Here is a 13,000-nt window from a genome sequence, read left to right as displayed (position 1 = left end):
AAGGAAAGTTTGTATGTCTTAATTCAAGACTAGATAAGAACTAAATCATTTGTCTGATACTTCAGTTGGAAATGAAACTGATCATTTCACCTTTTAATAACCTGCAAATTATAAGATGTATTTTCAATAATAAATAATTCATATTGGATATGATATTAATAAACAAGAAGCTCTACTTTCTTGATAATTTGTACTTCTGCTTCTACTTTTTTACAGCTAGAACCTTAAATATATAACACATAATCTACTGTTTAATCTAATGATGCTTTATAGAAGATATATATAAAGACAAACTTTTATCTATTTTACTGCATTTTCGTACACATAAAATACATTATTTACATTTTCAATAATCAAACTGCAACCGAAAAATGTTGGATTCAAATTCAAATTTTTTTTTTAATTTTCAGCATTATTCTCCTTAAGAGGCTGAATAAGCAGGAGATACTTACCTTTATTTTCTGCAGATGGTCATCCCCTGCAGCTTTTATTCAAAACAAGCTATTTAAATTTGCAAAACTTTAAACAAAACTATCTTATAAAACTATGATTGAATTTTTAAATGAAATATAATTAACTAGATTGTAATGTATTTTACAAACTAAGAAGAAAGTAAAATTTACACCACATAGATAATTACCCCCTCTTTTCTGCATATATATTGAAGAAGCTTTAATGAAGTTTCATTCCATAAATTAGGCTCAGATACACATCTGTTATATGTATTAAGGTCAATTTATACTACTAATACATTACACATATATATCAACAAAATTATAAACTTGGAAAAATGATCAAAATCCTTTTATGTAGTGTAGTTATCACGTTTATATGAAGAGAATGTAAAACTGTATGAAATTTCTTTAAATATTCCGTTTAAGATGTAATACTGATTCTGATGTTTCAGTATCCTATAGAATACTTTTCTTCTATGATTAGACAGATGCACTTCAGCCCGTCACTCATTACTGGAAATATTTCCCAAATACTTCATCTTAAATGCTGTCAATAATTCCATTGATTTTCTTTAAATCTCTGCAATATCAGAAATAAACTCCCCCTTCCCCCAATTTGTTGTTTACTGAAAAAGAAGAAAACTTGCAGTAAGTGAAGGAGACAGAGAAAGTCTATTATGTTTCAAGTTAAAAACTGCTGGATAATCAAGGTTTTGCAATTAGAGGTTGAAATTAAACCCAAACCCTGATCAAAGTAAATTAATGGTCCCAGAGGACAACTAAATGAATTTTTTAACTTTCCACGGAATATATTTTTATATATCAAGGAAAAAAAATTCTCCCTAAAATCCATATGGCTCAAACAGAAACCAAAAAATAATTAAATTTTTTTTTTATACAAAATTAGTGTTTGATGCATGTATGAATCATTATCCATCTGAGCCAAATTTACAAGCTATTCAAAGACACATTTTATTTTATTTGTTATAACTCAACTTAAAATCATTTGATATTTGGCTTTAAAATTTTCTATAATTAATTTTCTGAAATCCTAGAATTTGTTAATGATTTTGACACCCTTTATTAAGATAAAATTATATTTCATGTTAAACTGAATGAAATTTTTTAAAGCAATTTCTATCTTTATACAGGCACAATGAGACTCCACCTTTCTCACATAAAATAAATGCTTGACTGTATGCTGTTCAGCTGTTCTTTTGGATGATGTAAAATGCTATTTGATCTTCCTCATTTAGGTATTAAGCTCTTTTTTTCACAGAGTTTTTGAAGCTCACACAAAGCTCAAAAGTCACAAAGCTTAAAAATACCATTAGCATTTGAAATTTTACTTAAGACTGACCTTTTGTATAAAATACATCCGTTAATTACTGTGAGACAAGAACAGGATAAAATGACTGCATACATAATTTCTTTGATCATAATATAATTTCACAAAGACCAGTAAAACTATGAAAATCAATGCATTCTATATGTTTTTCAATTTTTTTTTACAATATCTGGATATTGTATTTCAAATACAAAATTTTCATTTGTATGATCCCTGACCAGAATCTCTAATTTTAATATCAAATATCTCAGTAAGTTTTTCCCATACAAAACAGGAGTCAAACTTTTTGGGTGTTATTTTTTATAGAGAGTATACAATATTCCTAAATCTAAAGACTAAAGGAGGGTACAAAAAGACAGATTTCGAATTTTTTACAAACTTATTTTCTTTAAGTTAAAAAATGCCATAACATGAATATTTGTGTCATTTAAAACATTTTTCTAATTGAAAGCACATGTTTTCGACAAACAGCTGTAAAAATAAAGTACGGCCTTTTGTGGGTATGGTGTATATTTAAATGACATAAATTATAAGTAAATTTTTATCTACGAAAAATGCATCACTTTCTACATTGCTCAAAAATAGAAATATTATTTATACTTAAACAAAATTGAATTTAATGATTTTTAATGTAACATTATTTAAAAGGATACACTCTGAATACCAGTGGTGAAATCATATATGTTGGTATAGTTGAAAAGGCACATTCATCTATGGCCTGAAGTGTATGAGAGACTACTAGATGCTGTAAAATACAAAGAAAATTATTAGATGATATAAATAGTTATAACTGTGATACAAATGAAAAAATAAATTACATCAAATAACAGTGTTTTAAAATACATAATTCTGCTATATTTTATGAGGTACACTGTATCTCTTGAAAGGTTTAACACATTCCTAAAGGGCAGATTCTCAATAAATGAATATAACATTAGCTGTCAGTATTGTTCAATAATTCCAATTCAATGCAGATGAGCATTATCACCTTGTAATATGCATGTACCATTTATTGCTACCGCATAGAGAGGTACATAGGGTCTAAAATAACACATCTATACAGGATGAGTAAAACATTTTTTCCTGATTGCAAAAATTCATAGCATGAAAACTATTATGACAATAGATGTGGTATATATTGTTTTTTTTGGAAAATAGTACCTGTAACAATTACGTTTATTAAGAATAGTACAACATTCATAAATTTCAAAGTATGCCTCCTTTATAGCTTGAAGATTGGTAAGACTAGACACTTCATGTGTAAAAAGGTTATCACACTTGGCTACAGTACCTGCTAGACGGGACTTTTCTAAGAAACAAATTCTGGTAGCACTGGTTTAAATGAGAGGATTCCTAGAAAAAAGAGCCCTGCCTGAAGCGAAATCCCGCCTAGCTACGAAAGGGCTGTTGCGGCTACACGGGATTTTTTCTAACCTAACCGAAAATGTCTCGGCTAGACCTCTGTCCTGGGTACAGACAACCAAGATCAACTTCAGAAGAAGACCATAGTTCTTCTGAAGCATCACATGATCCCAATCTGGGTGATAATCAATTAGTGTTTGGCATTCAAGTCTTTGTAGCAAGTGAAAATGGTAACCTAGCTAAGTGGGTTTTCTGAAATTGTGCGGGTTCTGAGAATTGTCCTTTTGAGGTCACGTCCCGCATAGCCGAAACATAATGTGATTGAGACATTATGTTTTACGTCACAACTTCTCTCTCACCTCAGAGTCTCCTTTGGCGGGTGCCAATGGGAGGAAAAAGATAGCTATACAATGCTCCCAGTACGAATCATATTTCTGTGTGTGAAATAAAATATATTTTATATTAAATGGTGCTTATTTAAACACAGGAAGTCATATCAACCAATGTCATCTTTAACTGAATTTGTACGCCGTATTCCAATTTTTGTCACATATCAGCATTCACTCAGTAACACTTGACGCATCATCTCTTATTCTGGCCTTCAAACTATTGTACGACTTCACAAACTGGTATGACAAATATTCGATCCTTAACATGTCCTTTGCTCGTTTTCTGACATAGTAAACAACGTCATTATTCACTGTACACCTACCACTTCTTGGAAAGGTATCTGATGTTACCAGTTTCTTTGAAACTTACCCTACACATTCGTGATGCTCTAAATTCCGAAGGACAACCATAATATGAAATTCTAAACTGCTGTTAATTGGAAGTTTAGTTTCATGATATCACAAAATACACTTAGCCTTTTTTTTATTTCAGTGTCACCATTACATTACCAACTATTCCTTGGCACTGTCATTTATACTGTAAATATATATAACAATTAATTTATTAATGGATTATCTCCTTTGAGAAAGTTAGTAGAATTTTAGTTGAATGAAGTAACTTAGAAGCATTTAAAAACAAGTCCTGAATTTTTTTTTTTTTTTTTTTTAAGTTGAATGAAGTAACTTAGAAGCATCTAAAAATGAATCTTGAAATTTTTTTTAAAAGAAACATCAAATATGAAGTATGGAAAAATTGAAATTGAAAATTTTAAAATGAAAAATTAATCAACAAACCAAGTAATTATTGTTATTGACTGGAAATTGGTTAGCTTTTCAAAGGGAACAACCCCTCCCCCCAGTCAGTTAACAGTAATTAATAAATGCAAAGGTGTTTTGTCTTTTACTCAAGTAAGAATTATGATGCCAAACTGGTAAGTTGAGTTTAAACCAGTTAGATGTTAAGTGAGATGAATTTAAGTTAAGGTACTACACAGAATTCATTATGGATGTGGCAGTTCTGTTTAACTTATATATATATATATTAAATCGTGAGATATTATTGCTAGGTTGAGTGGTAGTAACATTTTCTCATTTGAGTAAAGTGTTCCCCGATACCCTCGCTTTTATGCATGTTAATTAAAAGTAATCTTTATAAACATAATAAAGAGAATGCAATCTTTGCAAAAATTATTAAATATATTAAATATAAAAGTTGAAAAATATTTACAGAAAATAAAGTACATTAAAATGTACAAAATGAAATGTATATAATATACTTGAATGGTCAGAATTTGAATTAATTAACTTATGTGCTTGTGAGTATTAGGATGTAGACATGTTCGTTACTGTCTCCTTGCTCAAAAAGAAATGTGGAAGCATAATGATTAAAAAAATTCACATTTTTATTTTCCAGAGTTATTTTATGTTTTTTTTTTTTTTTTTTTTAATCAGGGAAAGACATTCTGCTATCCTGTATATTTAAGCACAAAGGTTCTAATCATTTGCTCCGAGTTGTTGTTGCGAGTTGCCAGTTCAACATCAGTTTAGAGTACTGAGATATCTCCGGGTTAAATTTCTCTTTAGATGCACTTTGCATTCCATCGCGTTTAACATTCATAGTAGTTTGAAGTGCAACTAGTGATAGTACTCTGTGATATTGTAAAAAGTTGTACGACCATCTTTGTGGAATGTTCCAGATCTCCCAAGTGTTTCATTTGATAAAATAAATCATATCAGGCTATCATCGGAGATGTGTGCATTCAATTTATTATAAACCTGTACACATGCAATAAATGTATCACAAAAATATGAGATAATAAAAAAAAAAAAAAAAAAAAAAAAAAATGAACATTAAATGCAATTTTTAGCTTGGGAAAAATATATTAATAAAAAAAAGTTATTTATAAAATTAAGAAAATAGACTACCAAAATGAAATGTTGCCAAGAACAGCGCACTTTTAAAATGCCACATAAATGGCAAACATATCTTGGAAAATGATTCTTAATAGCAAGAATGAAATGAAACACTAAATGTATAATTATGCTTCTCCATCATAAGATTTTCCCTGGTAACAGTGATTTCAATGCTAGCATCATACATCTATATTTAAAATTGCGACTTTGCATCTTCAAAACACAATTGTAGGAAATCATATAATTAATGTATCCGAATATAAAAGGGGACAGAGTTTTTACAGCCTGTTTACAGTTTAAGTTACTGTTACAGTTTAAGTTTCAGTTCAGTTCTCATTTTGCAACAAGTCAAAAATACATAAAAGCTAAAAAATCTTCATTCAAAATTTTAAAATATAGAAAAACCTAAAACACAGGATACAATTAAAAACAGTTTTAAAAAAAATTTTACAATTAAAATTTCTACGGAAAAAACAAGCAATTCGGTCAGCAGGAAGCAGGAATTTTTGGTGCACAAAACTGAAAGTTAATTTTTGGTCCCATTGGCAAAATGATACTGAAGTTCGTTCATCAATTGACTTAATTCACTATTCTAAGTGTTTCAATTGTAAATAAATGGTGGCTTCATTAGCATCACTTTTAAACTGTTGATTAATTAAAAACCTTAACAGGAACATAAGAACAACATAATTCAACCACTTTTAAAGCAAAAAAAAAAAAAAAAAATGCAATTTACAAACATATAAGAATAAAAGTATTGAGCTCACTAAACCGGGTAACAGGGGAACAGTATATTTATATATATTACTGGCAAAGTGCTGATATTCTATAGAATTCTATAAACGCCAGCATTCTAGAATGCCTAGGCATTCTCTAGAATGACAAATGCTTTTTAAACAAAGTATGAAAAAAGTATTATGATAAAGCTATTATTTAAAAGATGTTCATTCCTCAAAAATAAAATGTTATTTTGAAAGATTAATGAAAGAGTGCCATTAAAAACTGTTATTCGAAATATGTAAAAGAAAAAATCTGATGTGTAAACCGCATGACTTCTTTATATGGAATATTAAATTATACGCAGTTTTTCTTGCATTTCATTTAAACTTATAGGATTGAATTAAATCTACTTCGTCGATAGCGCATAAACCACAATAGAATATATGCACTCTTTAAAATTCACTATTATTTGTTTACCATAGCGACACTCTGGCGCTAGGTTCACTTAACAGTATTATATTTCGTTAATATTATAACTCAAAATACACAAGATTCATATCATTTGAAGAATTATCTAATCGTTGCCACATGTTCTATTCAAATACTATAATAAAGCTAGAACAATGTATAAAAGAAATTAAGCAAAAAAAAAAAAAAAAAAAAAAGAAAGAAAGAAACAGTTTTTCACAGACCATTTAGTATTTCTTATTCAATTAATTCAGTTCTCACTTCGCGACAAGGCAAAAATACATAAAAACTCAAAATATCTGTATTAAAAATTAAGAAGTAAATCTTAAACATTTATTTCTTCGAAAAAATTCCAGAAAGCATTAAGCATAATTTAATTCGCAATAACAAATAAAGGCATTACCTTTGTTGTTGCAAAGCTTAGTCTTTCTAGATTGGCAACAAATCTACTAAGTCCGTAATCCGGACGTTCATTATCCGGAATGATCTATAATACAGACCTCAAAGGCACAAACATTTTTTTTGTATGTTTTATGCATGCACATTGGGAGGATGTGTCTCCTGATACGTGAACAAATGCTTGGCATAATTTATGGCCAGCTACCATATTTCATGGTGAGGACGATGAAAATGACAGCCACGAATTTGAAAATTTTCGGACATAGCAAACTAAAGGTGAAATTTTCCAGTTATTGAATTTTGTAAAGAAATGTGGAGAAGCGGTAATAAATGAAGATAATATAACAGAAATTCTTCATTGCGACGAGACAATGCCCCAAGCATCAATCAATTAACGGACGGTGAAATCTGTTTTATGGTTCTAGATCCAGAAAATACCGCTTTCAATTGACAGAGAGGTTATTGAAAATGAAAAAATTTTGATTGACAAGTTAGTCTGTATTCTTGACACAGCAAATGCAGGACTTGAACAGTAGAACTTTGTAATTGAACAAGAAATTTTGTCTGTTTATAGAATTAAAGAGAAAGTATTAGCACAAAAAACGAAGCAACTTACACAACTTATATTGAAAGAAATGTTTAATAAAGTAAACAAATAAATATTAAGCTTTTTTTTAAAAAAAATTTTAATACCTTTTAGATCATAATTGATCTATATTTCATAAATTACGGTTTCATATTTTTAATTATATAATTTCTGCACGTCATCTTACCAGACTTAAACTGATGATCTATAATCCGGAATCACCGAAGTCCCGACGAGTTCGGATTACGGACTTTGTACTGTATTTTGCAGTTTCAAATGTAAACAAATATGTCCGCCATGTTCTTTAAAACTTAAGGCTTAACCGCACTTAAACAGCTTTTAAATTGTTGATAACTGTACAAATATTGCTTCCAGATTTACGAAAGGCATAAAAACCTTAACCAGAAGATAAGAACAACACAATTCAATCATTTTTAAAGCAAGAAATGTACCATTTACAAACCTATAAGAGTAAAGATACTGAGATTAATGAGCCAGGTTACAGAGTAGATATATATATATATATATATATAAATATATTTATATATGTTTGGTGCGGCCGATTGCAACCAAAATACGAGGTGCACATCTACATGTTATAGCAATCCTATATACAAAATTTTAACGTTCTGAGGCTACTCGTTTTTGAATTATACAAGATACGTACATTCGTACAGACGCTATGAAAAATTCTTTTCAGAATTCATTTTAAAGCAGTTTTATAATTTTTTTGTAGGAAAAGAGTTTTTTATTCTGTCCTTACGTACAGATGTCATGCAAAAACATCATTAAATTGCATTCGATAGCGGTCAAAATGGATATTTTTGTTGAAATATGCTGCCTGAAATTTTTCAGGATTACAATACTTCCTTTTTACTTCATACAAGGAAGTAAAAAAGGATAGTGAGATGGTCTTGATACAACATAATAAATTTGTATTTTCGATCTTGCTGAGACTGGGAATCGGTAAGATCTACTTGACAACAGAAATTAAATTTAGAAACAATCACAAGTTTCACAACAATGCTCTTTTTAATTTTTCTGGCAGGGCTCACAAAAGTGGTCGGTTCAATATCATTACGTGTAACATTTTTGTATTTGGTTGAAAGTTCTTTCAACATTCTGTCATATCATCCATGTCCTGTACTCAAATGAGTTTTCATGAAGTAATAAACTCAGCATCCATGACGTATTACTGTATAGTACTGACCCTTTCTTTAACAGGATAAATGAATGTACTTTTGTTTTCCACAAACATCACATCCTAGCAATTCAGCAGTCAGTAGTTCCGTGGTTCTTTCGTAGTAGTCATTCTGGCTTTTTTACATTGTTTATTAAGTTCTGGTAAGTAGTATGGTTTTTTAAAACGGATCGGAACTGTATTTCGTATTTTGCCAGTTTGTCATTCTATAGAATGCCTAGGAAATGTGTGAAATATGAATCATTTCATACATTGCCGGCTAGCTTTAGGCATTATATACAATGCCTAGGTATTTTATAGAATGCCAGATTTCAAACTTTGCTAGCAACATATATATATATATCAGTTTGGTGTATTTGCCGATTGCAGCAAAAGGGAGGTGCACGACTGCATGTTATAGCAGTCCCATACACAAAATTTCAACATTCTATAGCTACTCTTTTGAGTTATATGAGAAACATACAAACGTATGTACAGATGTCACACACACACACACACACACACACACACAAAAAAAAAAAAAAAAAAAAAAAAAAAAAAAAAAAAAAAACTCTTCTAAATCCATTTTATAATCTGTTTTGGAAAAACAGTCCTTTATTCTGTCCATATGTACAGATGTTATACAAAAAAACATTATTCAAATGGATTTGAGTGTGGTCAAAATGGATATTTTCGTTGAGATACGAGACCTGAAATTTTTTGAGATTATAATATTTCCTTTACTTTGCTCAAGGAACTAAAAATCAGTCCAACCCTCTTAAGTCTTTATTCCACTTTATCATGCAAACAGTAAAAATAAAACATTTTCAATTGTTCATTAAACAAAGACATGTGAAAAATTCTTTTTAAAAAAGGGTTACAACATTAAATTAAAGAAATCTGAATCAAAACTTGGAAAGCCCTTCGGGGTAATATCACCATTATCTGTGCAATATGTAGTTCAAGTTTCATAGTTCTGGACCAGTCCGTCTATATAAACATACAAATTCTCTCTTTTATTATGACAGATTATCATTGATAATGATATTTCAAGCAGTAGGCATCTTTCATCAACCACTAATGATAAAAACATCATATTTTTCTAAGATATTATTCTCAGTAAAAGATGATAAATTATTGAAATTGGCAGATTGTGTAAAATCTCAAAATATCCGTTAGATGTCAACAGAGTATTCTCATCAATTATTTGCCTAAACATCACATTTGAATTTTGTTCTTTGCAAGAATCAAATCATATATAAGGAACATATGATTTTAAAAGAGAAAGAAATGGAAATGGCAGACCTAATTATTATAATTTATGCAATTATTTTTTTCTAATTAAGCAGTCACAAAAGATGAGACAATTTTGTATCATTTACATATGAATTATTCATCGTTTACATAGAAATCTACATCATCTCCCTGCTAAAAAAAATCTCACATGGGCAAACAGAGTCAAAGAGCATGGTTTGAAATTTTGTTTATGTAATATGCAAGATTGAAAAGCTAAAAGAAACACACAATAATAACTTTTCATCAATATGAGATGCAAAAAGAAAAAACATTCTACAAAAATGGAGAAATCAGATGCATTTACTTTAATTTTCTTTTATTGCATCATTATAAGAATGTTGCACTGCAAATTTCCTCACAAAATACAGTTTGACAAAACTGAAATTTACCATATATTCTTCTAACACATTATGAGCTGATTTTTGCTTATCAAAAATAATGATTTTCCCATTGTCAAGAATAATTTCCTACTACTATGACTGAAAAAATATTGGGAATCATTTCACATAATATTGTTTATTATCCCACAAAATACAGTTTGATAAAACTGGAACATTCCATGCTTTCTTTTGACCCATTACCAGCTTATTTTTCCTTATCAGAGATTCTGATTTTCTCATTGTCAAGAATCATTTCATACTATTATAAAAGTATTGGGAACAATTCCACAGAACACAAGATTTCAATTAACTTAAGTAATTCTTAAAACATGTTCTGTAGTTATTTTCATGAAAGCCCTTCAAAATGCTCACAGTTTTTCTTTTATTGCATCAATAGATTAAAAGAATGACCATGAAGCAAAAATTTTTATTGTGGAAAGAAGGAAATAAAATCCCATGATGTCAAATTAGACAAGTACTTGCAGGGCGATATTTGTTGAAATTTTTAGCCAACAATTGATGAACAACAAAGACAACAAACAGGTGCTTCATCAAGGTACACAATTTACAAGTTATCTTCCTACAATTCAAATTGTTTTCTAGGAATTGCTGCAAAACCGTCAAATTATATTCTTAATTAACACTTTGGCCAGTTCACAGAAATTCATAATGCACAAAGCATGACAATCGAAGAAAATAGTCAACATTACTTTGACTTTAACATGGTCTTTTACATATTGCTTCACCCTTTGAGTGCCTTTAACGTGATTGCTGAATTACTTCTGTATCATTTAATATCATGTTTCTGATAAGCTTAAACGATCTTTCAGAATTGTTAGACATAATCTAAATGATACTAGGAACTTGTTTAATATATCTGATTATTAAAAAATGATCACTAAGCATCAAATCTATGACTTGATTAACATGTTACTCCTTAGAGAAACAGATGGTATACCACAGCACTATAAATGCATGGTGAAAACTATGACTATTTTTCAGACAGCTCATTTTTATATGAAATGAAAGCTTGTTATTTTTTATTACCTACATTTAAAAGATTCCAAGATATTTTTTTTTCCTCAACATCAAAACAATATATGAAATGATTAATGAAAGAAATTTTTATACACACATTTAGTACACTGTGGATAAATTAGTTGTTTAGATTATATGAAAATTAAATAATATGCTAGCAAAATTATTTTACCTGATTTGAGGTGTTTTCTTCAAAAACTGATTTACAGCTAGAAAAGTTTTCTTCATTTTCAACAGAATCTAATCTTATTTCCATGCCTTGGCAATCAAGTTTTGTTGACAGCTGTGTTGGTATAAAAAGGGAAGAGGAAAAGGCAATTTTATGATAATATAAATAAGAAAATAATGTTAAAATAAGGTAAAATCAAAAGTTTTTCTTTAATATGAAAATCTATTATTACTATTTTGATACCTGCCATGATAATGCTGTGAAATTTTGATTATCTATCATCCTAAACATGATGTCAATAGTTTTAATTAAATGACTAAAATGAATGATTTAAATCACAATAATTAATGAATAAAAAAACTTTTTTTTAAATTAGATATTCTTCCATTTCTTTAAAATGATAGGAAATATACTAAAACAAAGATTAAGGTAATTTGTAATGTTTTTAAAGAGATTAGTTATTCAATAAAAAAAAGTAAAAAAAGTAAAACTTTTTAAAGAAGTAAAACTGTTTAAAATATTTTTAACAAGCCATATTAGTACAATGCCTCAATCCCATGTTCATCTAGTCTCAGGTGTAAATCTGATGATGTGTATAAATAGTAATACCATCTTTAAAGCAGGTATCTTTTTATGCTACAAATGCATCATTTCAAAAAATCGAAAACATCAGATCATAAAATGAATAGAGATGCTGTATCCTGGATATGAGCCTCCATTTAAAAATAACTTAAGTGGTAAATTATTAAACAATCTATATGAAGAACAAATAGAGATGCAGTAAATTTAGTTAATCAAACCATATTATGATGCTAGACGGTTCATCTAATATCTACAAACAGCCATTTATCTCTGTACAATAGAAAACTGTATAACAGATAAAACTTTATATTTAGTACAGTCAAAAGTCGTTAATCCAGACTCGTCGGGACTTCGGCGATTCCGGATTATAGATCATTAGTTTAAATCTGGTAAGATGGCATGCAAAAATTATAAAATTAAAAATATGAAACCGCAATTTATGAAATAATGAAGTATTTATGATCTAAAGGGTATCGAAATTTACAAAAAAAAAAAAAAAAAAAAAAAAAAAAAACTTAATATTTATTTGTTTACTTTATTAAACATTTCTTTCAATGTAAGTTGTTTAAGTTGCTTCGTTTTATATGATAATACTTTCTCTTTAATTCTATAAACAGACATAATTTCTTGTTCAGTTACAAAGTTCTGCTGTTGAAGTCCTATAATTGCCGTGTCGAGAATACCGACTAATTTGTCAATCGAAATTTTTTCGTT

General features: G+C 29.0%; 1 protein-coding gene across 2 annotated transcripts in view; it reads right to left on the bottom strand.

Moving 5' to 3' along the window:
• Positions 1-13,000, bottom strand: part of LOC118205678 (mdm2-binding protein-like) — a 156,665-nt gene that overhangs the window by 88,105 nt on the left and 55,560 nt on the right. Inside the window, exons 7-9 of one of the 2 annotated variants that reach the window (XM_035377972.2) lie at positions 11,708-11,818; positions 2,457-2,548; positions 641-713 (exon numbers count right to left, since the gene is read on the bottom strand). In XM_035377972.2, the coding sequence (XP_035233863.2) occupies positions 641-713; positions 2,457-2,548; positions 11,708-11,818 (276 nt within the window). The remainder of the gene's footprint in view (positions 1-640; positions 714-2,456; positions 2,549-11,707; positions 11,819-13,000) is intronic. The other variant, XM_085827615.1, reaches the window with a different exon arrangement.

The sequence above is a fragment of the Stegodyphus dumicola genome, chromosome 12, assembly GCF_044657685.1.
Source record: "Stegodyphus dumicola isolate Sdum_Otavi_A_Nest chromosome 12, ASM4465768v1".
Lineage (NCBI taxonomy): Eukaryota > Metazoa > Arthropoda > Arachnida > Araneae > Eresidae > Stegodyphus > Stegodyphus dumicola.
Note: the sequence above shows the minus strand (reverse complement) of the source record. Positions and strands in the feature narration are given on the sequence as shown.